We start from the raw sequence: 26992 nt of genomic DNA on the forward strand, positions 1-26992 counted from the left end.
GTCTTGACGGTTTTGTCGGAGTGCGATCGCTTCGGCTTCGGGCCGAGTCAGTCTTGGCCAGGTTGGAGTGCTAGACACATCCACAGCGCTCAACGAACCTCGATCACATACGATCCGTTTACGATTCGTTTCGATTCCAAATCGTGCGTGAGTCTCTCGAGTGATTTGAATTCTACGGCTTGAATTCCGTTTACTCGGTTCTAATTGGATCGTGCAAACGGATTCGGAACGCCATTCCGTGGTTGAAAAAAAGATTTTCGATTGGGTTTTCGAGATTTGAAATAGTTGCGGTTGTTGCTGTTGTGTGTTTGTGATATTTTTGTCGTGTTTTTCTCTGATTGTTGTTGCCCTTGGGAAGCTATTAAGCTCGACGGGTGGTTGAACCGGGCCCAGCAAATACGTGCTGAATGATTTGTGAATCTTTTGAATGTTTCGCGTTGTTTTCTGGGGAAGTGTAAAAGTGTCGGAAAGTTTGTTGCTTCAGTCTTTTGTGTTGAGACAGCGTAATAGCGGCAGCAGCAGCAGCACCAGCAACAACATTTTTTTGCCACAATTCGCCAAAGAGCCACTCTTTTCGACTCTTTGGCCTCTCTTGGCCAACTCTTAAATGTGCAATTCCCGCAGCGTTAACATGTAAAACGAGTGTTGGCCACAAAACGAAATAATTATAGAGGAAGCCCGCAAAAAAAAAATATATACCACCAAGGAAGTATTGAAAAAAAACCATCAAACTAATGTGAAACCAAAATTTCGTTAAAATATTTAAAAATCATCAACGTTCCGGGCAACCAGTTTAAAGCTTAGCAAAATCGCCAAACAACGGACACATAACAAATTGGATTACGCAAAAAGGGCGAAGTTGGATAGAGGTGAGTGTTACGGAGTTGGCCAAAAGCCCCGAAAAAACCGCAAAGAGAAACAGTTAAAATCAGGCAGAAAATCGAAGTTTGTGCCGTTTGCAAAAACAAAACCGAAACAGCCTTAAAAGATGACTTCATAAATCGCTGCGAACGCTGTGGATGTGCCAAAAATCCATCAGCCAAACCGGTTAGCTTCATTTCGCCTCGCTCGAAATTCACGGAATACTTGTACTTGGGGGAATAAATTGAAGAAGCATTGCAATCTGTTTTCTGTGCAAATTAAATGGGTTTTATCTGCGTTTTTCTGAGGCAAAAAAAAATGTCCCCATCTGCCTGGCGATCTGAACCTGTTTGCCAAGGTTGCCTGTGGCCAAAATTGGCTGCCAAGTCCGCAGCCAGTTACATCACCATCTGGGGACACCAATTTTATTATGGTAAGGATGGGGTTGGCTATTTAAGCAATTATATCACGGACTTCCGTCGAGCATCCGCTTTTCCCGGTTTCCCATTTCCAGTTCCCAGTTTTCAATACCCATTCCTGGATGTGCAGCGCATAAGTAATGTGTCATTGGGGTCTTGGTAACCCGGGTCCATTCACATTTTCCACACTTTGTGTGCGGCCATTATAAGCCAGAATCGGTTGCTAATTGGCTGACCTAACAATCCCCGGCAAAGCTTCGGTTTCGGGTTCTTCTCCTTGTGGAACTTTTAGCACTTTCATGGATCTTACAGGCCATAATTATCTTCATTTCCATTGTATATGAGTTGGCGTCTAAAGAAGCAATTAGGAAAGTTGATTGATGGAGATGCCGTGTTTCAAACCATCCGACACTTGCATCATCTATGATTTTGGGTATGGGTTGTATGGGAACCTTTCATTTTTCGGTGATGCATGGCCTATTAATTGGTTAATTTGTGGTTTGTTGGCTATCAAAATATTGTCTGGCCAATGTAATGGTCTTCATCTGCGTTGAATGCAACGCCTTGTCTAGTAAATAATGGCCTTTTGGATATGGAAGGGGTCTAACTTAGACTTCTGTCGAAGATTTCCCAGTTCTCCGACATTCTCAGAAGGCTTTGAGTTTGAGGAACGCCAACGCAAGCGTAAAATTTGTATAATTAAAAGGCGAATCCGCGCTCGAGCTGCTCGAATACCAGTTTTCTGAGCCATCGTGTAGTTAACTTGTTTATATAACAGCCAGACAGCAGTTTGAAGTGACCTTGAAGCGGGCACAAAATAAAATAAAGACGGGAAATATGATTGTATGTATAATTTCGTATTATTTTGCTGTTGTGAGGTGTATGTACATATGGGCGAGCTTAAGTGAGAGAAATAAACAACAAGCTTCCTCCAACTTTAAAGCCAATGATGACAAATGCCGGATTTTCGGGGGGTTCATGAACTAAGCCGCAAAATGCGTGTGGGCTTGCCAAAAGGTGTGTAATTGATTAATAATCTTCCGCCGAAGAACTGACAAAGAAAGCGCCAAAAATGGTGAGTTCATTCAACCAGACTAAGACCGTTTCAACGTTAGATTTCCCGCTTGGTCGTTGGTATTGATTTACAGTTGAAACGAAAGACTTAGGCAACGAACTTGAAGATTACATTACTCATACGACACGTTGGCGCTTGCCACTAATTATGCAAAAACCCAAAATGCTAGCGAAAGGCGTGCCCGAAAACACAGCCGTGAGTCACATGCTGTTTTTTTGTTTTTTTTGCCTCTCCGGTCTGGACAATGTGCATTGGTTTTTTCTTGTTTGTTTTTTGGCCGAAAATGAAAAGTCGTCTGGCTAGTTGATCCGCTACCACCCCCCACTCCTCCGCCTCCCTCGCCACCGTTGGCGAATTAAATCAACATTGGCAAACTCAAGCGGACTTAAATGCAGGCTTTTACCTTAGACCAACCCCACGCAAAAAAAAAACAGCGCGACTGCAGTTGAATACGAGTTTGTTCCATTCATTCCGAAACACTTTCAAATACAAACCTTAAATGGGGTGTGGCAGGCCAAGACTTTTGAACCGCCTTGAGTTGGACTGCGGCTAAAGGAAGTGAGCAGAGAATGGTGTGCTTTACCAAATGGCATAAGTTCTGGGATATCTGTTACGGCTGAAAATAAGCATTCTCAAATGTATGTTCCTCACTTTTTATTAGAATGTTAATGCAATTACAATAATGTAGGTACTATTTAATACTTTTCAAATGTATTTTTTGAGTTAGTGAATAATAAAAGAACTTTTTATTAAGTTCTTAAACAATACAGGTATTCAGATTTGTAACATTAGAAAATAGTACTAAAAAAATAATTTCAGTTTAATTAAAGTAAGTGCTCTTCTGCTGATAATATTACTTTATATATATTTGCAATATTTGTTAAGATCTATGCTATTAGACAATACGATTTTACAGTAATATTTTATTCGTATAACACCAACACTAATTGTTATTTATGGTTAAAGTTTTTTAACTTCTTTTCATAAATCGAATATACAATAAAAGTTTCTCACTTCTGCCAAGTTCTGCGCTCATTAGTCCAAGTATGAGATCATTTATTCTACGTACATCTTTAAAATACAAACCCATAAACCGAGCCCAGGGAATCGTGGATAAAGTTATTATGAGAAAGGTGAGGTCAGCACTGGAAGCCAGTAATTTGTAATGCCCGTGTCTCTGGCTCATCAGTGGATTCCCTCATCAGCACCAAGTATCTGCATTTAAAACAGCCCCCAATAAATGAGCTTTAATGACGAATTAGGCCCATGCTTAGCTTGTTGACCAGCAGTAGCCGTTGCCAATGTCGCTGGGAGCCTCCATTTTAAGTACTTCTAGACGCAAAACCCGGACCCAAAGCAAAAACGGAACTACAAAACTAGTTTTAGCTGTGCCTTCGAGGCAAAATGAAAAAAAACAGCGGGTAACAATGGGCGCCAGTCAAAAGGCAAAGCAAAATGCGCAAAGTAAATGGCTAAAACTGAAATATTGTAGACCCGGCTGATAAAAATCAAACACATTCATGTCTACAGCTTAGCTCAAGTCACGTTCAATGCGAATTTCTTTGCCGTTTGTTTCGAGTTTTTTTTTATGTTTGGTGGCAAAAGAAAAAATAGCCGCAAAGCTTGTAAGCCACAAAAATTAGGCGTCAAAATGAGAGAGAGAAATATATTTAGGCTGAGCCACAGGCCAGTTGTGGGTGTCCAATCAGCGTGCTTTTGCTTTTGGCTTTTTGCATACTGTATTGCCAGTCAGCGTTTGAGCCAAATTGGACATCTTGACAAATCGCAGAGAAGCGAGCCATTTGCAGAGAACTTACATAACACATCGGTGAAAAATACGCAACGCATTGGGCAGTTTTTGGTCTTAAAACCCAAACTTGGTTCGCACAAAATGTGGCAAGACAAACGATGTCTCCACGCTCCAGTTTAATGCTGCGTGTGACAACAACCAGGTCAACGCATTTTGGCCAAGAAGGTGGGGTTGGGTTTTTTTTTGTTAATGAGCGATTTTCTAATTCTCACATTGTCTTAATGGGCAATTGTCCATTAAACACCGCGGCTGCTGTTGGCCCAATCAAATAATCTATAAACGAACTCGGCGTTGGCGTTTATTGCAATTGGCTAACAGCAAATTAAAGCATTGTTAGCTCATTTGAGGCGAACAAAGGCGACGGTGGCGAGACAATTGCATTGACCTTGAGGCAATCGTCGGGTATAAACTAAAGTTCGTTCCGAGCCGTTGACTTTCCTGACTGACTGGGTTTCAGAAGCCTGGCCAACGGGCTACCTGGCCATCAATCCCCCATCAAATGCCAGCTAATTTCGAGATTTAAATTTTAAATTCTAATTTTCGAAAAACAAAGCCTGCATACACAAGCAGGTGAAAGTCGATGCCTCAATTGCCATTGATCTCCGACGCTTGATTAGCCCGCTGGCCAACTAGAAGTTTTTGGCTTGGGTAAAAGTAAAAGCTAAGCAATAAAGCCGGGCTGACCTCATTTGGAGGAAATGCTGCCCTTTTTGTTCGACTCGTCGTTAATTGCCATCATTAAGAACAATGCGGGACAATCGCACAATGCATCTTCGGAGCGGCATTCGGTCTTCAAGGCCCTAACCCGCCCCAACTTACTTTCTACGCCAGCGGAATTGCAGCGAAATTAGCTCTACGCATCGCTATGCTACACAGTAAAAAAAAGGGGTTTCATTAGATGTTTCAATACCATGTCAATAGCAAATGTCAATAAAGTTGTTTTTTTAAGGCTAAATGATTTTCTGAAGGTAAAAATCAAACTGGTTTCATCATCATTTGCAAATAATCATCAAAATAAAAATGATTTTAAATTACATGTGAGATTAATGAAAATTTTGAAATTGATTGCCGACTGGGAGGATTCACATTTGACATACTGAGTTGATATTTAAAGAATATGTTGATGGCAAACTTCAACAAAAAGTTATAAAAGCCTAGGTCGTTTTAAAGAGGTTTTAATATAAATATAAGAAAAAAACACAAACAAGTTATTTACATGTTGATTCCAACTTTAATGTTTCGTATATAAAAAAGTCGATCTCAAAAGTAGCAGATATTTCCATTTTTATCTGCAAAAATGTTCCCAAGTTCTGAAAACTAAGGATATTTGTTTAATAAATTGATAAATAAATGATCAAATCCATCATGATGTCATGCCATTTTTCTTTCCGTGTGATTGATCACACTAGAGCCGAGATGTACGGCGGAGATTTCCCATTTTAATGGCAAACCGCAACCGAAAGTTGGTAGAACCCCCTCCAGCGCCGCCACTTCGATAGTTCCAAATGGGTCAGCCACGTTAGTGAGTTGTGGTCTAAGTCGCTGCCAGTGTGTGCGTTTGTGTGCTTAACACAGTTTTTGTTTGTGATTTTGCCATTGCCTTTGGCAATTCAGATTGGAACCAGATCTGGCAGTCCGCGATGGGAGTCGTCAGATATTCTAATTGACTAATTTCCTGAGATCTCTGAGATTCCCAAAAGGTTCCCAAGTCTAGCGGCTTGATTAATGTGGTTCACCCAGATACATTCGTCTACGGGTGGTCCGTTCCCTTTAATTATTCACTTCATTAGGGATTTGTTTCGCCCGGCCCAAAACATTTAAGGGGCCATTAACATTTCATTTGAAAATATTTAGCTACAGCGCAATTTTACGCACAGTTACGCGCTTTTTTCACACTTTTCGGCTTTTCCTAAACAATTTTGCTCAAGCAGAAAGCTGTAAAGTTAAGTGTGCATTTCAAAACTATTTTTTTTTGCATACCCAAACCCTCGTTGGGTATTTAAAAGCAAATAAATTACGGGAAAATGGAAACACGCGAGGTCATTTAGCCGCCACATTAACAGAGCACACACACTTCAATGAAACTGCAATTGTTTAAACAAAAAAATAATAAAACACCCAACTTTGTTGGCTCGTCGTGCACGCAAAACCCATTTAATTTATTCAGTTGCACGGCCCATTTTGTTGGTTTTCGGTCTTACTTTGTGTTTGTTTAGTTATTTCGGAGCTATTTGCTCTGTGAAATGTGTGTCAAATGAATTCAAATTGACACTTGGAGCTATCCGTTACAATCCAATGCACACGATTGATTGAACAGTGAATCATCATTGCATAATTTATATTCTAGTCAAGATATCTTCGGTTCCATGGAAAGAATAGCAAGTTGAGGAAATACACAGCAGCTGCAGGAAATGTTGTCTATAATCATTTTATTCTTTTGTGTATAAACACTTTGATTTAAAATAATATGAATATTCATCATTTATGATTTTGGATATTCCAAAGTTGGAAAACATTTCCAAAAAAAGCCAAAAGAAAGTCATCAGAACTTCCGCTTTAAACAACAAATAAATAATGCTGCCTTTTAAGTTATAAATCCATAAATTTTACCAGAAAATTTCTTTATAACAAAGAGCTGCTGTTTATTTCTATACCAACCAAAAAAAAATATATATATCATTTCATTATGGCCACCAAATATCTATAATTAGTGCCCCAATTCGTTGCAATTTCCCTTATCACCGATGAACGTAATTGAAGGTCAGTTGGAGTTTGCCATTTCCATTGGGCATTGGGCATTTGGCATTATGCTTTATTTTCTTTTGCTCATTTTTGGCTCGAACTGGGTAACGAGAGCAGATGCCAATCAAAGTCATTATTCATAATGTTCGTTGGCGTGTTTCGCCGCATTTTTCCAACTAATTTTTTTTGCCTGCATGAGCTGCGTTTTCAATTTCGAACTTTTTACCTGTCTGCCTCGGTTAGATTCGCTTGCGTCATTTTGCTAATTTTAGCTAATTTATTGCAATGCCAGTGGAAGTACGCTGGTGGGATGTTGTTATGCCCGGCGTCAGTTGGCAATTTGCATTCGACTCTGAGCCACGTTCGTCTACGGATTGTGATCGCTTGCGATCGCATTGTTCAGGAAGTGTGAGCCTACGAGCTTTGACAAATTGATGTGTGCTTACCGCATAATGCCCACAATTTATCAATTTCAAGCGATAACTATTGACCCAATTCCGAGCTTCTCCCCGTTTTGCTGGCGAACCAATTTCAATAACAACCAGACTCGCAACGAGATTACACCTCTTGGATAATAACCGGCCGTATCTTACGGTCTGTATCTTGATCCGGGGTGAGTGGATGTGGATGTGGATGTGGATGAATTGGAGTGCTGGTCTTGTGACATCATCACCATGTGTTTGGTTTGTGTGTCGTGAATGAAATGTGTTGGCAGCGGCAGTGGTAACAACAAATCATTATCGCCTCTCGGCCATCAGCGTAAGCCGCATTTTGCTGTCTTGTGACGCCCAAGACAATGATCATCATGCACGGGGAAAAATATGATCTCATTTCGGCTACCATTTCGGGGAGATTTCATAAATATAGGTTCTAGCATATCACCACATGTTCAACACGCAGAGAATGACCAAAAATGGTTATTAAGTTGGTAGTATATTCATCATTCGTTTATTTTAACAATTATAGGAAATTTGTTATTAAATTGGTAGTTTCAAAAAAATCAGTTCCTCCTTTCCTAATACAAAATTTAACTTAATTTAACTCAATCATATAAATATTAAAGTTATGAATAAATTACTCTAAGACGTAAGCTGTAATTTAAAATAAATGTATACAATACCTATTTATTTTAAAATTACCATTTCACTTGTAATTGCGGAAGCTTATTTATCATGAATGAGAGTAAAATGGTATTTAAAAATAAACTGTCAAGTAAAAGTTTAACTGCTATTTAAAAGATCTCAGGATTTAAGAGGCAATAAAAAACCCTGAAAATACATAAATACATTTTTATTTTACTATATTTTTCTTATTGATTATTTCCTGCTGTGGGGTTTCACTATCAACTGACGAGCAATTAAATTTTATAAATAGCTATACAGCTGTAAATTGATAGGGATCGCTAGTTATTATTGTCAGTGCAGTGGTCACTTGGAAATTATCTTCCTGGCATGACTCGCCCGTGAAGTTCTCACCGCTCGGCAGGAAGTTGAAAAGCGTTTGTCACGGGCCATTGATATGCGCTTAATATCTCGTAATGTTGCAGCTTCTGTTGCCGCCTCAAAAAGGAGCGGAAATCAGAGTCATGATGCCATGAGTTGCAGTTGACGGATGTTTGTTTGCTCTGCGCTCGATTGCTGGCATATTGGAGATATTTTTTTAGCCCGAACCTCCTACCGTTGCAAAGTTACCACTTTATGTCGATGTTAACCCATTTGCAATAAGCCCGCACGCGAACCAAAATTCGGCTCTGTTGACTTGACCCATTTGGCAAACAGAAAGTTTGCCCTGGAGCCACGAAATTCATTACAGAATCGTTGTCTTCGAGTGATTTAGCATAATCCTATACGTGTTTCGTTGTGGGTGTGGAACCGGTTTGCTTTAGGTTTTCAGTGCTCAGTTATATATATTTTAAGTTTTGACTATTTGCCAAGGTTTGCGATCCGCATTAATATCCGTCTTTCGACTTTTTCCCTCACTCTTTTGCAGTTCGCACCATGAAGACCGGCACTCCAATGGACATTTTCTACACGGCGCTGCACTTAATCGTAAGTATGAACTGGGTTCTCGGGGGCCCATCGAAATGGAAAATTGCCGGACTCGGGCAGAACACATCAATCAAAGAGCCCGGCCGAATGAATGACAATTGCATGCCAATGCGATTAACCTGGATATGAGACTGGAGGCCAGTTGCGACTCCCTCCTCCGTATGCTAAACGCGATTCCATTCCATTCCAGCCAAGTGGCCAAGTGGCCGAAAAAGTGGCACACCGTGGCCCCAACTTCTAAGCGGCTTGGCCTCCAACTCAAGTTGAGATCCAGCAGATTTCAGGTTCGGATTCGGATTGGGGTTCGGGTTTGGGTTCAACTCTAACCCAGGCCGCAAGCTGCTGGCGAAAGTTTTTTTTGCCAGGCTCCAGTGGAGCCTTAGAATCGTGAGAATATAATGTTTGCCCCTATCTCCCGGCAACACGAAAACGAAATTTCCACTTTAATTAAAGAAGCTTACTGGCGATGGATTAAGCCAGGGACTTAATGTCGGCTTGCCGTGATTTATGTCAACGCTTTGTGGGCAGAAAGGGGTCGGGGATCGAGGAGCTATAGTATATATATCCCATATAGTATGCCAGCTATGCTAATGAGTGACTTGTCTCCACTTTCTTTTCAGACAATCGCAGCTCTGACGACGCACGCGGCGCAGATTCCAACGGCAGTCAGTGAGTACATAAATCTGTCTATTAAGAAGCTAAACCAAATTCTATGGATTGGGGGTACCAAAGAAAAATTGCTAACAAATTGGTAGCAAAGACACTGAGAAGATCGAACTCAGTTGGGGGGCTTTTGTTTGCCTCCGAACACTCAAATAACATTCAAATGAGGCATCAACATCTAACCCATAAACTCGTTATCGCTCAAAGTAGGACAAATAAATATGTTAATACAAGATTCAAAATATTTATTATTGAAAATTGGTGGTTCATTTTAGATTGGTAAACAAATTGAAACAAAGCATCGACAAATAATCTAACTATAAAGCTTTAAATGGTTAAAAGTATACGTATTGATAGATAACCATAGATATATTTTTGATGGCTTAACATTTGATTGGTTGCCCATTAAATTTTAAGCTATACAATAATTTAAAGTTCGTAACGGCTATTACAAGTGTATTTACAAAAAAGTTTAAAAAATCAAAGCGTAAACTTAATTAAAGGAAAGGATAGCAGTTATATTTCGTTCACAGTAGTTGGTTGTAATAAATTTAAAATATAACAAACTCCATCATGTCGTAAAAAACCGATTACAAATTTATTTAAAAATAAAGGATACACATTCCTTAGACAGTTTCAAAGCAAACAAAAATAGCTTTACAATAATGAATTGGTTTCCCTGCAAACCATTACCTAATTAGTTATAAAGACACTCCACTTTAATCCGCCAGCGCCGCTTGCCATTGTTAAGTAAACTTGGCTAAGTTGACTGTTGTCTTTGTGGTTGCAAAATCTCTGTTGACTTTGTTGGCCAAAAGTCGAAAGCAGGCATTTTAATCGCATGGCAAACAAAAGTCCATTGGAGTCGCTTGGCTCTTTGGAGCTGCCTCATTTGCGAGGCGACTGGCCAAACATTGCGGCACACTTCCTTCTGGCTTTCTCATTGCGTTTTTGGGTTTTGTTTTTTGGGCTTGGAGTGGGATTTGGCTAAGACCCCGTTGACCCAGGAGCCATGATCGGGCAGCGAGTCGTGGAGCGACTCCAAATGGTTGAGGAACTGCTGGTAGGTGAAGAACTGCCCCTGGTTTCCACCTGGATGGCGATGGTACGAGCACCGCTTGTCGAATATCCACTTCCTCTGCTCCGGCGGATCGATGTTGTTGACCAAACCGCAGAAGCGTTGCGTCAGGTCGCCGAGTTCAGTGGAGGTGTATCTACGGATAAGATCTTTAGTTATCAGGATTTAAACCCCAGCTTTGGCTTACACAAAGACCCGGGTGACTGTCTCCTTGATTTTGGGACACTGGCAAATGCTGTTCAACACTCGAGTCTTCTGTTCTCCCTGCAGAAACCTCAGGAAAAGCGGAGGAATCAGGCAGAAACGGACACAGTTCATTAGCTTCGCCATCAGATCCTTCCTAACCGACCAATTATGACTGAGCCAGCGAACTGCAGTCATAAATATCTATGGATTGTAGTGATACTATACTATATTATATATCATATATATCCAGTAAATACCACCTCTATCTCACTGTTCACGCCCACATTGTTCATATTCAGGAGTTTCTGAAGCCAATAAAAGTCCAGTTCCAAGAACTCCTTGGAGGCCACCAAAGGCAGGAAGAACTCCTGAATACGAGACAACGTGAGAGTCTGAATCATGGGAATCTCAAACTTCTGAGCCTCTAGAAACAGTCTAAATGCTAAACTGCCGAAATTGCAACCATCGTTGAAGCAAATATAGCTGAATTCCTGCAACTCATTGACTTTCAGGAACGAGACCGCACTATATAGTTCCACAATGTTGCAGCCCTTTGGTCTTTCTTTCTTTTTTCGTTCTCCTTTGATGCCCAACATCCAGTTGTAGAGGACTTTAAAGGCCGTTGGGGTCACCATTTTGATCGGCAAATGGACAGAGAGGGTGTCCACCCTTTTGTACCTCAGAAAATACGAGTGCGACTGAAGAACATGAAGATGACAGCGGAATTTGTATTTGCCGATATAAACTTTGAAAGAGCAGGATGATGGGTCACCCAGAAGTCGAAGGAGCTCTTTATCCATGGCGATTTTAGTAGGTTGCCAGCAGCTGAAATCTTCATTGCTAGGACTTTGCTTGGGCAGAACACTAAACGAGTTGTTTAGGTGTTCCAGCTTCAATATTTTTTCGGATGACAAGGGACTGTAAAAAGATATGTCACATAAAAAACAGATGATTAAAAATAGAGCACAAGCTAATCAATTTAAACGAATTAGTAGTTCTTTAAAATACATAGTTTGGTTTGAGATAGCTCTTAATTTAAAACAAAGGTTATTAATTAAAAGTAATTTTAGAAGTATACTGATTGGTTTTTATAGATGTTTAAGTATATTTATATTTTTATATTTACCCACTTGAAAAATGAATAATAATATGGAAGTTCTCGTTAGTTTTTCTAGTTTTGTATTTATATTTATATATATATATATTTACCTACCTTAAAGTCTCCGAATTAAAACTGTCTTCGGTAATATTGACGTTCTCATTAATAGTAAGCTGTGATTGGTCAGATATATTTTTAAATATGTACCTCTTGCAAATTAAGAACCCTCCACTTACATCTTGATCGGACAGCGAGGACTGAACTTCAAGCTCAAGATCCGACTCTATTAGTTCTGATTCCACTTTAATTTTCTTCATATATGTACCATTTATTGCCGCAGCCAGATCCGCAGCTAGAGAATCGATCATGGCCTGGTCCACCTCACCATCTTGGCCTTCCTGTTTTGCCTGATTTTCTAGCCAAATCTCATCCATCTTTGCACTTAAAATTTAGCTGTGTCCATAAACTTGGTGAAAGCGATCGATAATTTGCCTCGAATTAGATCCAAATCACGAAATATCACATAAATCGGAGCGTAATAAACTGAAACTGACAAGCTGATTTGATTTGCCAGGCAACACGACACAGGGATTGAGATATATATACTGTAGGGTTTTGCATTTTCTTTGTTCGCCGAGTGGCAAGGGAACTGCTTGGAGAAGAGTAATTTATGCGAACCATTGTTGCTTTAGTCTAGTTTGTTCTATTTGAGGAGTGCAGTTCGGCTTGCCTGCGGAGACCATAAAATTATACATAATAGAAAGCCATTAAATGTTTTATGTGCCAGTCGAGCCGACGGCTGAATGTGGATTCCATTCCGGTAAGAAGAAAACCGGCTCTGCGATGGCCGTGTTGCATGCAATTACTTTGCCCAGAACCGCAGTAAGTGATGCGAAATGCTGCAAGGTTCGTTGAACCACCTCGACCGAAGGCATCCCATCCCATCCCATCCAATCCCATTCCATTGCATCCGAACCATATATATATCCCAGCCATGCCGCACTGTATACACACCGCCAACTGCCAGGGCGAACGTGCCTGGGCAGCTTTTCTCCGGTTCTCTTGGTCTCTTCTTGGCCAATTGTGTACCTTTGCAGAGGAACCAAGAAACGGAGGAGCCAGCGGGGAGTTCTTGGCATTGCGATCCCCGCCTGGCTGAAAGCAGGAAATGCCAAGAGCACAGCCAAATCCCAGGTTGTGTTTCGAACTATTCGCCGAAGTTCAAGGAACTTGCAGCGTGGCGTCTTTCTAATGGCCACGAGCGCTTCTGTGGCGTGTCTTCGCCCCATGTTGCCGCTGCTGCTTCTGCTGATTTTCGATGTTGCCGCTTCAATGGCTTCTCAATGTCATGAGCAAACACTCAAACAAAATTTCAATTTGATTGCACAATATTTAACTTAAATTAATTGGCAACTATATATGGATTGTCATATATCAAATATATCTATCTTATTCTGTGACTCTTAAAAGATAAATGGTATTTAAACAACGTGCGCATTCGATCAAAAAACTTAAATTACCAAATTATTAATATTTAGTGGGAATAAGTGTGGTTAATTTCTGGTCCATATCAGGATTAAAATTGGCTAAAATATGCAGGATAGAAAGTTACTAAAATGAAAATACTTACTTATACGATTAAATATAGCTTTTTGAATATATCTAGGAATTATTATGCAAATTATTAAACTTACTCCACAAAAAGATTACTTCTTAAATCTTCTTTATAATCATACTAGCTTTATATATTGTAAAACTCTAAATATATTTTTAAATGTTAATATGAAAATGTTTAAACTATAAAACTAATAATTATATATTTTCTACACTATCTTGGTTAAGTTAATTATATTTTTGGTATGCCAATGCTTATCTAAAAGCTTTGAATTCTTTTCCCAGTGCATTATTGTTATTTGTTATAGTCTTCCGCATGCCGGCTTCGACTTGGAGCTATAGTCTTAACTAAATACTGCTCCCATGGGCCATTGTCTTGGGTTTTCCGCTCATGATTTATGCTAACGGCTCTTGAGGTTGCCTGCCGATGTGGATGCGGCATCCTCCTGGTCGTCTAACTGTGCTTTTTTGGGAGTGGGCCTGTCGTGTTTCTGTTTGCATTTCATAATTTCCGATTTCCCCTTTGCAGAGGATGCGCAGAGCTCGCTGAGTGAGGCGATTGCGGCGGCGGAGGCGGAGGTGGCCTCCACCACGAAGCCGGCGGTGGAGCCCAGTGTGCGGATCAAGTGCCTGTCCGGATCGATGCTGATCACCATCAAAGATGCTCCTCCCAACCACGAAACGGGGCTGTTCAGCGGCATGATCTACCCGAAAGGCCTGTCCAAGAACTCCACCTGCCTGAGCGAATACAGGTGAGTGTGCTGGCACTTTGGATAATCGAATCCCGACTTTAATCCATTTAATCCTCCACCCCACAGAGATCATGTGGGCTCCCTGCGGTACAAACTGCCGCTGAGATCTTGCAACACGATGCCGAAGGAAACGGTAAGTCTAGAATTTCATTACTCCCCGAAAACTCCCACTCAGGCAGATGGTAGATGGTGACGCCACATCTCCCATATTCCAACTGGTTCTACCATTTTGGCATGCAAATAAAAATATAAACATTAAGCTTAAGCACTTATAAGGCAGCCAGGCCCGACTCATTGGTTACAAGGTAAAGTCCATATGCCATGATGATTAGTCCATTGAAAGGTTGCGACTCAAATGGCCAACTCACGCACCTTTTGCGGCTAAACTAATGATGCGATTGTGATGGCTTCACAGAGTTTTCAGCTAAAATAGCTGTCATTAGACATGGTGGATAAAATTAAGAATCTAATGGTTATGGGTTTGGCTTTTAAAAATGTCTATCGTTTAATAGGAATCAGCAACAGGTGATTAAGTGGTGAAATTTATATTCCAGGAAATATTTATTACGTAGCAATGGTACATAGAAGGTACAAGAGTGGGCCAAATTAATATTTTCATTACAGAACCTATTAAATTATCATTTTTATATCCAGAATCTATTGCTTCTGTTAACTAGCCTCACTCAAAACCAGATTTCCCAAGATCTCTGACCCGATCAAGCGTATTATTGATCTGAACCGACCGATCAAGCGTGACAAGCTGTCTCCCATGTCCCTGTAAACGATATCAAATAATCCGAAAGACGGCCAAGATGTGCCATATAAATTTCAGTCTCGCTTCGCCATTGCGTTGGTCTAATACGTATATGGCCCGACTTATTTATTGGCTCATTCATTCGATCGATTCGGGCAAACAACGGGCTGTGTCTGTGTGCTGGGATCTGATTTTGAAATCTCAATTAGCACTTAACCGGGCTAATGCGGCTGCAACTCACGCACCTCGGCCGCTTCGTAGAGGCATTTTTATAGCCACTGCCACACAGTCCGTTTGTGATACATATTTAATGTAATTTTCTCGACTCTTATGGGGCAGCGTTTTGTAATTTGTTGCCTGTAGCGGCTGCTGTTTGCTGCTTTTTCCTTTCGCTCGATTGGATTGACACAATTTTTGAAATTACCAATGTTAATTGCAGTTACGACAGTCGACGCGATGTGGCAACAAAGTCCAGTGCGTTCAAGAACCGCAAGATGTTACGAGAAGTTATCGATTTGGGTTAGCTAGCTACTTTACGATTGCTATAGTCAATTAAAAAATTCTGTATTGTGCTTAAATATATTTACAGTGGGGCATTAAATTTAAAGTTGTATTAAAGTATTTACGGCAAAGCTAGAAAGCAGAAAAAAATATTCTATTTTAGACAAGGCAGAGAGATACATTAAATTTTTTTAAGATTTATGCGAAAAAAATGCCATACTCTTAAATTTATGTGCAATAGTTAGCACTTTAGAATATCATAGCTTTTTTCTTAGGAGATTGGGTTGTAAAAAAAGTTTTAGTGCCTTACTAAAAATTTTAATGATCATTGCACATATTTCACAATTAAATATCATGTTTAGTAAATCTAGTATTTCAAAGTTTCCCAGTTTCAGATAAAGTTTTTATTTATGCCTTATGCAATGTTGTAGTGAAATCAGCAGATAGTTAACGTGTTTTTAAATTTTAGGAAGGATGAAATTAACATGACAATCGTACCTTGGATTTTTCATACTTTAGCACATACCTAAGTTTGTTGCCTAAGTCATTAGATTTTGATTAATGTTTTGTGCAAAAACTGGTAACGTACATAACAATTTAATGATCACTGTTCATAATATTTAGGGTTACCTGCCATATTTAGCACATATAGTATTCTTTAGTTTGCTTTTCATTCAGTTCGTTGCCTAAGTCTTTCGTTTTTCATTGCTTTGTCCTTCGCCGCCCCGTTTTTTTTCTGTTGATCCAAGCAATTCACGTCAAGTGTTCAATAAGTAAGAATCGGTAAATATTATTTACCCCCCGCAAATACTGGAAAATCAACAGCGGCGTCCAAGGCCCGCGGGTAGATATCTTAAATGTTTGTCATTAAACACGATGAGCGGGTATCATCCAGCGTGCAGTCGCACTAATGGCAGCCATCCTGCCTTACGTCATCGTCGAGATGAGCTCATTGCAGTGTAAAAAGTCGCGTGACAAGCCGCCACATCTGCTGCCATTGAGCGACAGCTCCCCTGAGGAGTCGAATCGAGTCGAGTCGAGTCGAGGGTCTTGGCTGTGCACATGTCAAGCATAATTAAATCAGCCACGAACAGGTACTCGCAGGGTCGCAATTTTAATTAAAATTTAATTGCCGCCATCCCAGAATTTCTAGCTGCGAGTGGCAATTGAAAATGATTTTTCATCGCCCAGCTAGTAAGCCATCTCTCGCAGCGAAATCAATTTGTTCTGTTCGCTGGTAATGCGTTCATTGGCCACCAATGCCGCCGGTTGACCATGAAAAGGCCAAAAATGTCCGAACATGTAAGCGCTTTATGGCCGCTATTGATATTTAAAGGCAGCTACCGCCGTGTTTGGAGCGAAGGTCAGTCGCCGACTCCCACGCATCCAGTTTTTGAACCTGTTTCTGGCCAAAATACTTTCAAGCCATCTGATACATTTACACTTGCTTTCGTACCATATTTATGCGGAGAAGTGTTATAATGACATAATAGGTTTTTCTACCGTTAGAATCTCGACCGCCTGTGCTTGAAAATCTTAAATGTCACTTTATTATGCTTTTTATTGGGCCATTGTCTTGGGATGATGATGATGCCCAGATGCTGAGAACTGACACTCGAGCATAACTGTCAACGGTTCTTGGGGGACTTGGGCAACAAAAGGAAGCCCCAGCCCGTTCTTCTCTATTTTCTTCTCCATTTTCCAACCATCTCTTGGCCTGGCTTTAAGCGGAAACGCTACAGAGGCCGAGTTGGGCAATAAATCGCACACTAGCCAGAGTCCAAAGCTTTAAGTCGGCTTCTTCGGGCCGTCGATTAATGGCTGCTATAACAACAAACATCAGCGCAGGCTATTAAGAATACCCAGCTGAGGAGAGCCCACTTTAACGAAGAACTTCCGTGCCCAAATCCGTAGAGACCCAATTACAAAACTTCCGAGCTGGCGGTGTATAGTATGTACTTACCCCGGTCATTACCTCACCTTTCTTTGGCTTTCGGCTGCCATCGCCATCGCCATCGAGTGTGTACTCGATTTGTTTCTGCTGCCCGTTGGAATTAGCACAATCACCGATGGGCGAATAACCCGTTACATGTGCACTGAGCGAAAAATTATTATGCCAATTTGAGTACAACATGTTAAGCCAACTTTTTAATGGTTTTCTTTACTGCTTTGGACTGGATACGAGTTACTAGAAATATTGAAATTACATGATTATAGTATTATCAAAATATTACATTAAATTAATAGCTACGTACCATTTAAAAAAGATATGGACAATGTAAACACGTGTATAAATGTCTACATTGAATTGTTTTTTATCTTTATATATTTTAATAAATGTATAAATGTATAAAGCAGAAATATAATTACTAAAATATTAATATAATCCTTCCAAATAAACAAAATGTTGTTTTCCAAATCCAAGAATGTTTTACTATATTGTAAATGTTGGTTTCATAAAATGCAACATAATAAAAACATAACATTCAACTATAATTATTTTATGTCTCTCGAAAATCCGAAGCTTACCCACCCCCCTTTGACATAGAAAAATATTTCTCTGTACATCCAAATTAAGTTTGAGTAGGAAAATAAAAGGTAATTCAGAATACCTGCAGGTGTTAATAACCAGGTGGCAGACCAAGAAGATTTTCTCATCAGCGGATATTCAATTAAGAATCCCTTCCTAAGGGAAATTGCATCACGCCAGCATCGCATTCTTGGATTTCCCAAGTTCCTAAGTAACAAGCCATTAAAATTCATCATGCAAACTTGGCTAATTTGCGAGGAGATAAGGCCGACAGATCCCCGGAGCGACTAGACGTCACACCTGGCCGATCGGCTTTAGCACCATTCTGATGGCGACTTCAGGAAGTGCTCCATAGCCCCCACTTTGGTATTGTCTGTCTTGGATCGCACATTCAACTTCTGAGCGGCGATTTCTGGCTGCAGCCAAGCGTGAATCTGAATGCATAATGAGAAGGGGCTTCGCCGCCATTATACTTGGGTTCAGGTGGCTGATATGGCTTCTCGGCATTAGCATTAGCATTTGCTTTAGCTTTGGATTCGGCTTTGGCTTTGGACGGTGGCCAGCCTAGCTCACCCAGAGAATTGGGGGCGAACGGGTTTGTTGTCCGGGCCTTTTGTCAGTAGGTGGTAATTGAATGTATTATTCTCATTTTAATGGTAATAACATGAGCGAAAGAAAGTATATACTTACTGGACAAAAGAAACGTAATTGAAAAATAGAATGGAAGGTAGGGAAATTTATATGGCAATCTGTTTAAAACTCCTTATTCTCATGGGTAACAAAGGATCATGGATCTTAGGAAGTTTGACCTTTTGAATGTGACATAAACACAAAATTTAATAAAATCTCTTTAAGAAAATCTTTAAATAGTTCACAACAAATCCATAATCCAAATATATACTTAAGCCAAATTTATCAATTATTTAGATATGAAAATGAAATTATTAATAATTCAAAGAAAGTTGAGCCCTAAAAAATATATTTACAACATTTATTGACTGATTTATGACTCCTGATTAACCATGCCTACAAATTCCAAATTATTCCTCCTTCTTTCAGGATGATGGTGGCATCGAGTTCTTCAACACCATAGTGCTGCAGCCGCACCTGAAACTCATCACGGACTTGGGACGTGGCTACCACGTTCGCTGTGCCTACAAAAGCCGCGATGCAGCCATGAAGCCCAAGAAGTATCTGCGCAAGCACGCCCAGAAACCACAGGCCTTCCGCAGCGAAGATCGCAGGGACTACGGACGATCGCTGGACAAGCAGCAGGACGATGACCAAGATGAGGAGGATGTCTACGATGCGAATGCGCCGCAGGAGCAGGAGGATGTGAGCAACAACGAGATACCCATGCCCGCCTGCCACATGAAGATCTACAACGACGAGCACAAGATAGCCGACGATGTGAAGATTGGCGATCCCCTAACCATAGTGATCAGCATCGATAGACAGCAGGTCTATGGACTCCATGTGACGGACTGCATAGTTCGCGATGGCTTAGGCTGGGGAGAGCAGCGACTGGTGGGTGAAGATGGGTAAGTCAGATTGAAATCAATGTTGATATGGACAAAACTCATGAATTATTATCATAGCTGCCCAATGGACAACGAGATCATGGGTCAGTTCAACTACACCGAGGATCGTTTGGCTGCCAACGTGACCTTCCCGGCGCACAAGTTCCCGTACACCACTTCCGTCTACTACCAGTGCAATGTGCGTCTGTGCGCCCTGGAGGATCCCACCTGCCAGGAGGCTCCTCTGTGCAGCGGCAAGAGGCCCAAGCGCCAGACGGCGGTCGACAGCAAGGAGGAGGACGGCCTGCCCGCCACCATCGAGGTCTTCTCCGGCCTGTATGTCAACGAGAACGAGAATGCCAATGACAGCGACGATGATGCGGTTTACAAGGAGAAGGTAAGTGTCTAGGAATTTACATACCCATAACAATGAGATTATTTGATGGTATTTCTTAGCTATCAAATGTTTCATTTAATCTTTCAATTCCTAAGATCAATTCCTAATCAAATCAAAACCGCGAATTCTTAAGAACAAGTAGATTTAAGTGGTTTAAGATGACTTACAGAATATAGTTCAAATGCTTGATTTGAAAGATGACTTATTATCAAGCCAAGAATTATTTAGAGCAAGTTGATTTAACATAGATGATATCATATAAGTTGACTATACTTTGAAGCATTTTAAGATAAATTCCAAATTCAAATGCATCTTTTAAAATGTTTTTTAATACTTACTTATACTACTTTTAATACTTATATAATATATTTATCCTAATTCCAGACTCTGGATGATGCCCTGTGCGTGTCGCAACGCACCTTCGCCATAGCCATTGCCATCGCTGGCCTGATCCTCATGCTGGCCGTGGTCGCCGCCGTGCTCTGCATCATGGCCCGAAGGAGCACCAAGACGGTGTCCAACTCGGGCAGCTCCATCTACAGTGGACCCTACACGAACACCGCCTTCTCGCACAGCAGCTAAGCGCGGGGAGAGGAGGTCCTCGAAGAGAAAATTCAAAATTCAAACGTTTCCAAAATGTAAAACACTCAAAGTGTTTAAAATCAGAGAGATAGAGAGAGTTACCAGGAGAAGATTCGGTCGCGCAGGTGCCGCTGCGGTAGTCAACGATTGGTAGGATTGGGAGCCACCTAGTTTTTAAGGATGCCGGAGCAGTCAGTCGTCCTGCGGCTGTTTCCTAGATTAAGCCTAGTCTTAGTTTGCAAAATGATGTGCAGAGATTACCGGGCAATGGCGGGGGTCCATCCTAATTGCCCGCTAATGTCGCAGAGATCCTTTGTACTCCATATGATATCCAGATGATATGGTATTTAGAGAACTCTGTTCCGCACAGTCGGTGTTGGACTCGCCCCTCCTTCAGACACTCCACTGCAAGTGTAAGCGTGTTTCTACATCCCTACCTTAACTAACCTACTTCCCCTAACTTAATCACTCGAACTAACAACGAATGCAGCAGCCGACGCTCAGGTGATATTTGTACTCGTATCTACTTAATGACTAACTCCTATTCGTAATTTATTAATTTATCGGATGCCTAACTGCCAAAGGTCCAAAACTTCAGCACTCGACGCCCTCTTAGTAGAATTTCCTGAATATTTTCTTGTCATTGATTTACTTAACCTGTAAACCCCATGCGGCAGGAGCCCTTATTATAAAGCAGCCGTCCCGACCAGCCACTTACTATATACGATAACGAAAAAGGAATGTCTGGCAACAGTTCTCAAAGTAAGCTTAGGCCTTTGCACCGCTTCAATCGAGCATTCCAACGCCCACTGGCAAAACGAGGGAATGCTCCTCTGGAGCCGTTCAATCCACGCGATTCAATTCATATTTTAAAGCTCAATTTTAGTGTACCTCTAAGTTAATATTAATCATTGAACAATAAACTCAAATTGACCTAAATATCTGCTGCCGACTTTGAGTGACACTACCTGTCGGGGGTTACAATGTGATGAAGCGCAAATGGATCAGTGTACTTTTGCGATTGAGCAAAACTGGTTATAAAATTATACATAAATGTAATTTTAAAAAAGGGTAAGTTCATTTAAAAAACGAGCAATTAGCCTTTCTACAGATTTTTAAGTGTATTCGATTTGAACTTTCTTAAGATAAATTAATCTTCAAGATTTATCCTTTGGATAAATTCTCAAGTTGGGATGCCAATCGATTAGGAATTAAACCATTTAAAAAAACAAATAAATTTTAAATAAAAATAATTTTAAAAAATTAATTACTTTTTAAACGACTTAGAATATTACAGAATTTTGAAGGTTTTATTTCCAAGAAGAAACTAGTTGTTAACAAAATGCCGACTACTACATGGGTTATCTTTTATGGACTGATGGGTCTGACGACGAGCTCCCTAAATTGCCCCACTGAAAAATCGCATCCCGTGCAGTTCCACCTAGTTCGTCAGTGTCAACGAGCCTTGTCCGAGGATGCACTAGCTCTGGAAAACACCTCCTCCCTGGAAGAGTGCGCTAATCTGGCTCACGAAATGCGAGGTCTGGCCTTGAACTACGCTCCTGGAGGACCCAAAAGAAGAAAAAACTTATACGATCAGAGACCCTTTGGCAAGGAGAGTCGAAAGCAGCAGCACATACGAAGTCGTTTAAATGTTTTTGAACAGCCTGGAGAGTTTTTCAACTGCCATGTTCTGCAATGTCCACAAAACCACACATTTTCCGGCATGGTCAACGATAGTCGTTTTGATTATTACAGTTTATATGGCAGGCCATCTGGTTGGTACACAAAAGTATCTCTTAGGATATTATAAATCATGTGCTATTATTGCAAGTTATCCAGAACTATAGCTGCATTCCGGAAGTTGGCCTATTTGTGGTCTATACGCAGCCCAGTATCTACTTGAATGCCTCCTTGACCTGCACTAATTCCTCGGAGTTCACTGGTAGTCTGGCCCACGTAGCTTCTGAGGCCAGAACGAACTCCTTGGCTCAGTGGTTACAGGTGTTCAACAGGAGACCACAAATGGAGACAAATATCTTCCTAGCCTATGTGGGCTTGGTGTACAATAGCTCTACTTCCCTAAGCCCTCTGGATTTTCGGAATTCTCAGCAGGAGAGCCTGCAGTGCTTTCTTTACAGAGCCTGGGAGGCAGGTAATCCTCGTATCGGGTGGGTTGGCAATCATTTTTAAAGATACATATTGAATAAATCTATCCAAATTACCAGCCAGGAGCTGAGCAATGCCAGCTGCGTGGCGCTGACACCGCAAGGAACTTGGCAAACCCTCAACTGCGACCGGGAACTGCCATTCATCTGCGAAATCCACACGGCCCGGCCAGTTTCCACCTGGGAGCACTCCCATTCCGAGCTGGACATTGGCCCAAATGCGGTCTTCGAGTGTAGAAACGATTGAGTCCTATGGCAGCATAGATATTCGCAGCCGTTTTATTCACTTAAGCAGTTTTCAAAACACAAAAGCCAAATATAGTTATTATATGGTGTTTGCCCGCCTCTCGCACGCCGTGTGGAAAGTGTAGATCTAGTTTAGATGCAGGACCACCGAAAAAGCATCGCTTAGTGGTACTTGTAGTTCCTGTGGTGCTTCAACTTGGTGTAGTTAATCAGATAGAAGAACGTCATGCTGGCGACGGTCAGCTGGAAGAAGGGAGCGATTCCGGCGCGCTTGGGGAACACGTACTTGTGCTGCCAACGCCACCAGGCACGGCTCACAGCTCCGGCCAATGCGTTGGGGGTCTTGTTGCGGCGTCCCAGCCAGGCGCCAATCTCGCCCAGCTTCACCTGGCCGAAGGGCACATCGGCTGGGGATCAGAAAACAAGGGAATTATGTAAATTGGTTAGCATCGTTTGTGGGCCAGGGTAAATGTGCTCTGCGCCTGCCGCAAAACACCGAGCGAAAATTACGTAATTTCTCGGTTTTGTCTCACCTTTGCCGTAGAAACGGGCCGGGTCGTAGGGCCCGTGCACCTTTGGGTTGTACTCAGCTGGATAGTCACCGAAAGCCATCTCGCTGGTTTGGTTAAAGTTTATTCTTAAATCGGAATCTTATGAAACGAAAAATTACGCCTGCTACTTACTCGTTCGATACCAAAAGTATGACGATCAGTGTGACCGAAACAGCGGAATCTCAGTATTTTTCGGCTGAAATTACCAATTACGTTAGCTTAGGGTGACCATTTAGAGTATATTTTAAATATATTTTATAATTATAATTTTAAAACTAAAAGTGTGCAAACATTGATGATATAGTTTAAAATGCTTGCTCGTTACACTACCATAATAATACAAATATTAAGAAAGTTAGCTAGCAACAAAACAATCAAAAAATGCAGTATATTTTAACGGAAATTTGCACCCTATGAATTAATTTTATAACGCTAAAGTACAAGCTATTTTTTAATTTCTATCGTTAATGTTTTATATTTAGCGCTTACTTTTTTCAATTCATTAAAAAATCAGTATTTTAATTATGCTTTTTGCTATCCCCTAAAATACCTGTCTTATTTTGAATTGAGCCACCTGGCAACACTGCAACTCCAGTATATACAGAAATCAAATACGATTTTTGCAAGCCTGGCCATTCGAATTGGAATCCAACCAACAGTAAAGCGGAGTTGTAAACAAAAACAATGAAACTGGAGGAGCTGCTGACCAAAGGATCCTCCTCGCCGCCGGAGGACGACGACGAGGACGAGAAGGTGGAACTGAAGCCACAGAAGTCGAGCAGCGCCACTGCGGATGAGGGGGCGGAGAACGCGGAGGATGCGGCCGAGGATGCTGGCGAAAAGGAAGGCGCGGGTGGCAAAAAGAAAGGCACGCGCAAGAAACGCTCACTCAATTGGGAGGAGGCCGAACGGGGACTGCTGCTCGAGGTCATCAAGTCCAAGGTGGCCTTCGTGGAGAACCGCAGTGTGGACGCCAAGAGCATAAAGGCCAAGCGTCTGGCGTGGTCGCAGATCACCAAGCAGTAAGTTGCGCAATAGTGTTTGAGAAGCTCCTGTTTTAAACACTCTTCCCTTGCAGGTTCAACGCCCTCAACTTCCGCCACCGCCTGTTGGAGCAGATCCAGGTACAGTGGCGCAGCATGAAAAACTCCGCCAAGCGGGAGCACCAGCAGAAGCATCCGAAGGCGGAGGCCCTCGAGGGCATGCGCATGATCGAGTTCCTGGAGGAGATGCAGAAGGACCCGGTCACCTCGCGCAGCCAGACACGCAGTGCCAACACCAACGGCGTCGTCAAGAAGGAGCTGCTGGACATCGACGAGGACGAGGACATGCCGCTGGCCGCTCTGCCCAACTCCACGAACGCCAGCGAGGACACGCTGCAGACCTCCACCATAGCCATCCCCTCGCCGCCGCCCTCCACCGCCGGCGGGGATGGGGACTCGCAGCAGGAGGCCACTCCCGCCCAGCCGCCAGTCCAGCGCCGCAAGCGGGCCAAGGCCAAACCATCGCCGTCGGGCGCCAAGACAGAAACGTCCGCCGAAACGGGGGAAGAGAACGAAAAAGGCGCAGCATCACCGCGAAAACGCAGACAGAGGAATGTGAGTTGGGACAAAAGTCCATCCTTATCAGATTGCCATATAGGCAAAGAGAATTGTCTTTTTCGGGTTTCTTTTTTAATCTTTTGAGTTTATTAATTAAAGATCTGTATAAAAACATTTTTTAGGTTATTATATGTATATAGACCATCTGATTTCAATTAGACTTGGCCGCATTATCCGTTAGAGTCGAGTCTTTATTCTGTTCCTTTAGAGATAAGTAAGCATTATAAAAATAGTAACTTAAATGAAAAATTAATTACCTAATTTTGAAATGTAATGGCCTTATAATAGGATACTTCACCTGTTTCTTTATAAACTGTCTTAGTTTCCCATTGTTAATTAAAACTTACTAATGATATTCTATCTTTTACTAGCTTTCACAAGCCCAGTCGCTACTTTCCGACGAGAACGAGCCCTCCAACAGCGTAGCTCAGACCGGCTCGTTCCAGCAGCTCTCCCTGGGCGCCACACCAGCGGTGGACACGAATAGCCAGCCATTAGATCTTGTTTCCGCCTCCGAGATGGAGCAGAAGTACAAGCAGGATCTGTTCCGGCTGCTGAAACAGGCCCGCCTGGCCGAGATCGACTACGCTCGGCGGGAGCACGAGCAGAAGCTGCGCTTCGAGCAGATGGAGCAGGAGGTCAAGATGGCCTACTACCGGCAGGAACAGGACCTCAAGCTGCGGCACATGCGCGAGGAGCACGACATCCGGCTGCGGCAGCAGCGGCGGGAGCACGAGGCTCGCCTGGGAATCTACTCGGTGAAGGGATGCGGTCTGAACGGAAGCATACAGGAACAGAGCTCAGCAAAGTGCAATGCCAAAGCGGACTACAACAACGTCCACGAGGTCGGGCCATCGACCAGTGCGGAGGGGGCGCTGGCGCCCAATGCCGCCTGCAATTAGGGGGCGTGGCCGTTGGTTCATATGCATATACAATACGGATTGCCAGCAATTAGCGTGTAAGGGCATTTAGAGGAAACATCAACAGTACTTTAAAATTTAGCTTGAAATACGTTTAGCGAAATGTAGCTCATCCGGTTGGTTAGCCGGAAATGCAGAAATCCGGATCCGGAAACGAATACGAATACTCATCGACACACTCAAGTTGCCACACGGACAAATGGACTGTTGTTTTTTGTGCATTTCGCACCACACGAACTCACAGACATTGCATTTTCAAGAAATTAGTATTATAAATATAATTGTATCGGTATCTGTTAAGTATTCCGGGCGAAGAGAACAATTTAAAACGCGGTTGTGTCGTCGAACAGAAACAAAATACTCAAGCACAGACGCTGAATAAGTTCCCCTTTTGCAGAACGCAATTTACTCATCAGTCAGTATTCTCTATGGCCACTGTATTATTTTTATATATTCATTTTTTTAGTTTTAAGCTTTTTTTTACATTACTACCATTTATACATAGGGTAAAACCAAGCCGTATATATGTAAATCAATGTATGTTTGTTCATACATAAACGAGAAACTTTTATAATTCGTGTAATCATAAGTTACTGTACGTCGTGTTGTATAGCGCTGTAATATCCTGTCACTTGCTTCAGCTTAATAAATGCCGTATATGGGGCGAGAGCAAGGAAAAATTAAACCATTAGATAATGAAATACAAATACATAGTGTGTAAACAGTTGTGATGAGTGTTTTTAATGTTTAAAAGGGGTTGGGAATCGGGGAACAAACTTTTATGGAGTAATTCAGCAGATGTATGCCCGAATTATGTGGTTTTTCAGATTTGTATTTTTAAATCATCTATATAAATCTAAGATGCTTTTCTTATT

General features: G+C 41.7%; 5 protein-coding genes across 8 annotated transcripts; 3 read left to right on the forward strand and 2 right to left on the reverse strand.

Annotated features, from left to right (window-relative positions):
* The first annotated feature begins 57 nt into the window (after positions 1 to 57).
* On the forward strand, positions 58 to 21570 carry LOC108039831. Of its 3 annotated transcripts, none has more exons than XM_017116919.1 (9): positions 58 to 147; positions 625 to 869; positions 8897 to 8955; positions 9576 to 9624; positions 14125 to 14347; positions 14414 to 14480; positions 19192 to 19673; positions 19731 to 20049; positions 20434 to 21570. In XM_017116919.1, the coding sequence occupies exons 3-9, from the start codon at positions 8905 to 8907 to the stop codon at positions 20629 to 20631; spliced, it is 1389 nt and encodes a 462-aa protein (XP_016972408.1). In that variant the 5' UTR covers positions 58 to 147; positions 625 to 869; positions 8897 to 8904; the 3' UTR covers positions 20632 to 21570. The 3 variants fall into 3 exon arrangements, with proteins under 3 accessions (XP_016972408.1, XP_016972409.1, XP_016972411.1); XM_017116920.1 differs by having other exon boundaries at positions 58 to 143; XM_017116922.2 differs by lacking the exons at positions 58 to 147; positions 625 to 869 and adding an exon at positions 7268 to 7520.
* LOC108039832 (actin-binding protein IPP-like) lies at positions 10193 to 12529 on the reverse strand. Of its 2 annotated transcripts, XM_017116923.1 has the most exons (5): positions 12218 to 12529; positions 12096 to 12154; positions 11143 to 11800; positions 10884 to 11083; positions 10193 to 10832 (listed from the first exon to the last, which is right to left on the reverse strand). In XM_017116923.1, the coding sequence occupies exons 1-5, from the start codon at positions 12413 to 12415 to the stop codon at positions 10559 to 10561; spliced, it is 1389 nt and encodes a 462-aa protein (XP_016972412.1). In that variant the 5' UTR covers positions 12416 to 12529; the 3' UTR covers positions 10193 to 10558. The 2 variants fall into 2 exon arrangements, with proteins under 2 accessions (XP_016972412.1, XP_016972413.1); XM_017116924.1 differs by lacking the exon at positions 10193 to 10832 and having other exon boundaries at positions 10903 to 11067.
* Positions 21571 to 21973: 403 nt separating the features above from the next.
* Positions 21974 to 23156, forward strand: LOC108039775. The gene is made up of 3 exons (XM_017116861.2): positions 21974 to 22428; positions 22482 to 22757; positions 22827 to 23156. The coding sequence occupies exons 1-3, from the start codon at positions 21974 to 21976 to the stop codon at positions 23044 to 23046; spliced, it is 951 nt and encodes a 316-aa protein (XP_016972350.1). The 3' UTR covers positions 23047 to 23156.
* LOC108039793 (putative ATP synthase subunit f, mitochondrial) lies at positions 23043 to 23757 on the reverse strand. Its single transcript, XM_017116878.2, has 3 exons — positions 23729 to 23757; positions 23579 to 23661; positions 23043 to 23452 (listed from the first exon to the last, which is right to left on the reverse strand). Exons 2-3 carry the CDS (start codon positions 23655 to 23657, stop codon positions 23208 to 23210), a joined length of 324 nt encoding a protein of 107 aa, XP_016972367.1. The 5' UTR covers positions 23658 to 23661; positions 23729 to 23757; the 3' UTR covers positions 23043 to 23207.
* A 423-nt stretch (positions 23758 to 24180) lies between these two features.
* On the forward strand, positions 24181 to 26844 carry LOC108039915. The gene is made up of 3 exons (XM_017117091.1): positions 24181 to 24618; positions 24675 to 25194; positions 25569 to 26844. Exons 1-3 carry the CDS (start codon positions 24281 to 24283, stop codon positions 26097 to 26099), a joined length of 1389 nt encoding a protein of 462 aa, XP_016972580.1. The 5' UTR covers positions 24181 to 24280; the 3' UTR covers positions 26100 to 26844.
* Positions 26845 to 26992: the final 148 nt, after the last annotated feature.

This window comes from Drosophila rhopaloa, unplaced genomic scaffold (genome assembly GCF_018152115.1).
Source record: "Drosophila rhopaloa isolate 14029-0021.01 unplaced genomic scaffold, ASM1815211v1 contig_115, whole genome shotgun sequence".
In the NCBI taxonomy this organism is placed as follows: Eukaryota; Metazoa; Arthropoda; class Insecta; order Diptera; family Drosophilidae; genus Drosophila; species Drosophila rhopaloa.

Bases quoted from the DNA above. Each gene is read 5' to 3' on its own strand.
- LOC108039831 (XM_017116919.1), top strand. From the start codon at position 8,905: ATGAAGACCGGCACTCCAATGGACATTTTCTACACGGCGCTGCACTTA. The intron at 8,956-9,575 runs GTAAGTATGAAC...CTTTCTTTTCAG, and splicing joins ACACGGCGCTGCACTTAATC to ACAATCGCAGCTCTGACGAC. The intron at 19,674-19,730 runs GTAAGTCAGATT...TTATTATCATAG, and splicing joins CGACTGGTGGGTGAAGATGG to CTGCCCAATGGACAACGAGA.
- LOC108039832 (XM_017116923.1), bottom strand. From the start codon at position 12,415: ATGGATGAGATTTGGCTAGAAAATCAGGCAAAACAGGAAGGCCAAGAT. The intron at 12,155-12,217 runs GTAAGTGGAGGG...GACCAATCACAG, and splicing joins CCTCGCTGTCCGATCAAGAT to CTTACTATTAATGAGAACGT. The intron at 11,084-11,142 runs GTGGTATTTACT...TACAATCCATAG, and splicing joins GCGTGAACAGTGAGATAGAG to ATATTTATGACTGCAGTTCG.
- LOC108039775 (XM_017116861.2), top strand. From the start codon at position 21,974: ATGCCGACTACTACATGGGTTATCTTTTATGGACTGATGGGTCTGACG. The intron at 22,429-22,481 runs TCTTAGGATATT...CCAGAACTATAG, and splicing joins GGTTGGTACACAAAAGTATC to CTGCATTCCGGAAGTTGGCC. The intron at 22,758-22,826 runs GTGCTTTCTTTA...TCATTTTTAAAG, and splicing joins TCTCAGCAGGAGAGCCTGCA to ATACATATTGAATAAATCTA.
- LOC108039793 (XM_017116878.2), bottom strand. From the start codon at position 23,657: ATGGCTTTCGGTGACTATCCAGCTGAGTACAACCCAAAGGTGCACGGG. The intron at 23,453-23,578 runs GTGAGACAAAAC...TCTGATCCCCAG, and splicing joins GGCCCGTTTCTACGGCAAAG to CCGATGTGCCCTTCGGCCAG.
- LOC108039915 (XM_017117091.1), top strand. From the start codon at position 24,281: ATGAAACTGGAGGAGCTGCTGACCAAAGGATCCTCCTCGCCGCCGGAG. The intron at 24,619-24,674 runs GTAAGTTGCGCA...CTTCCCTTGCAG, and splicing joins TGGTCGCAGATCACCAAGCA to GTTCAACGCCCTCAACTTCC. The intron at 25,195-25,568 runs GTGAGTTGGGAC...ATCTTTTACTAG, and splicing joins GAAAACGCAGACAGAGGAAT to CTTTCACAAGCCCAGTCGCT.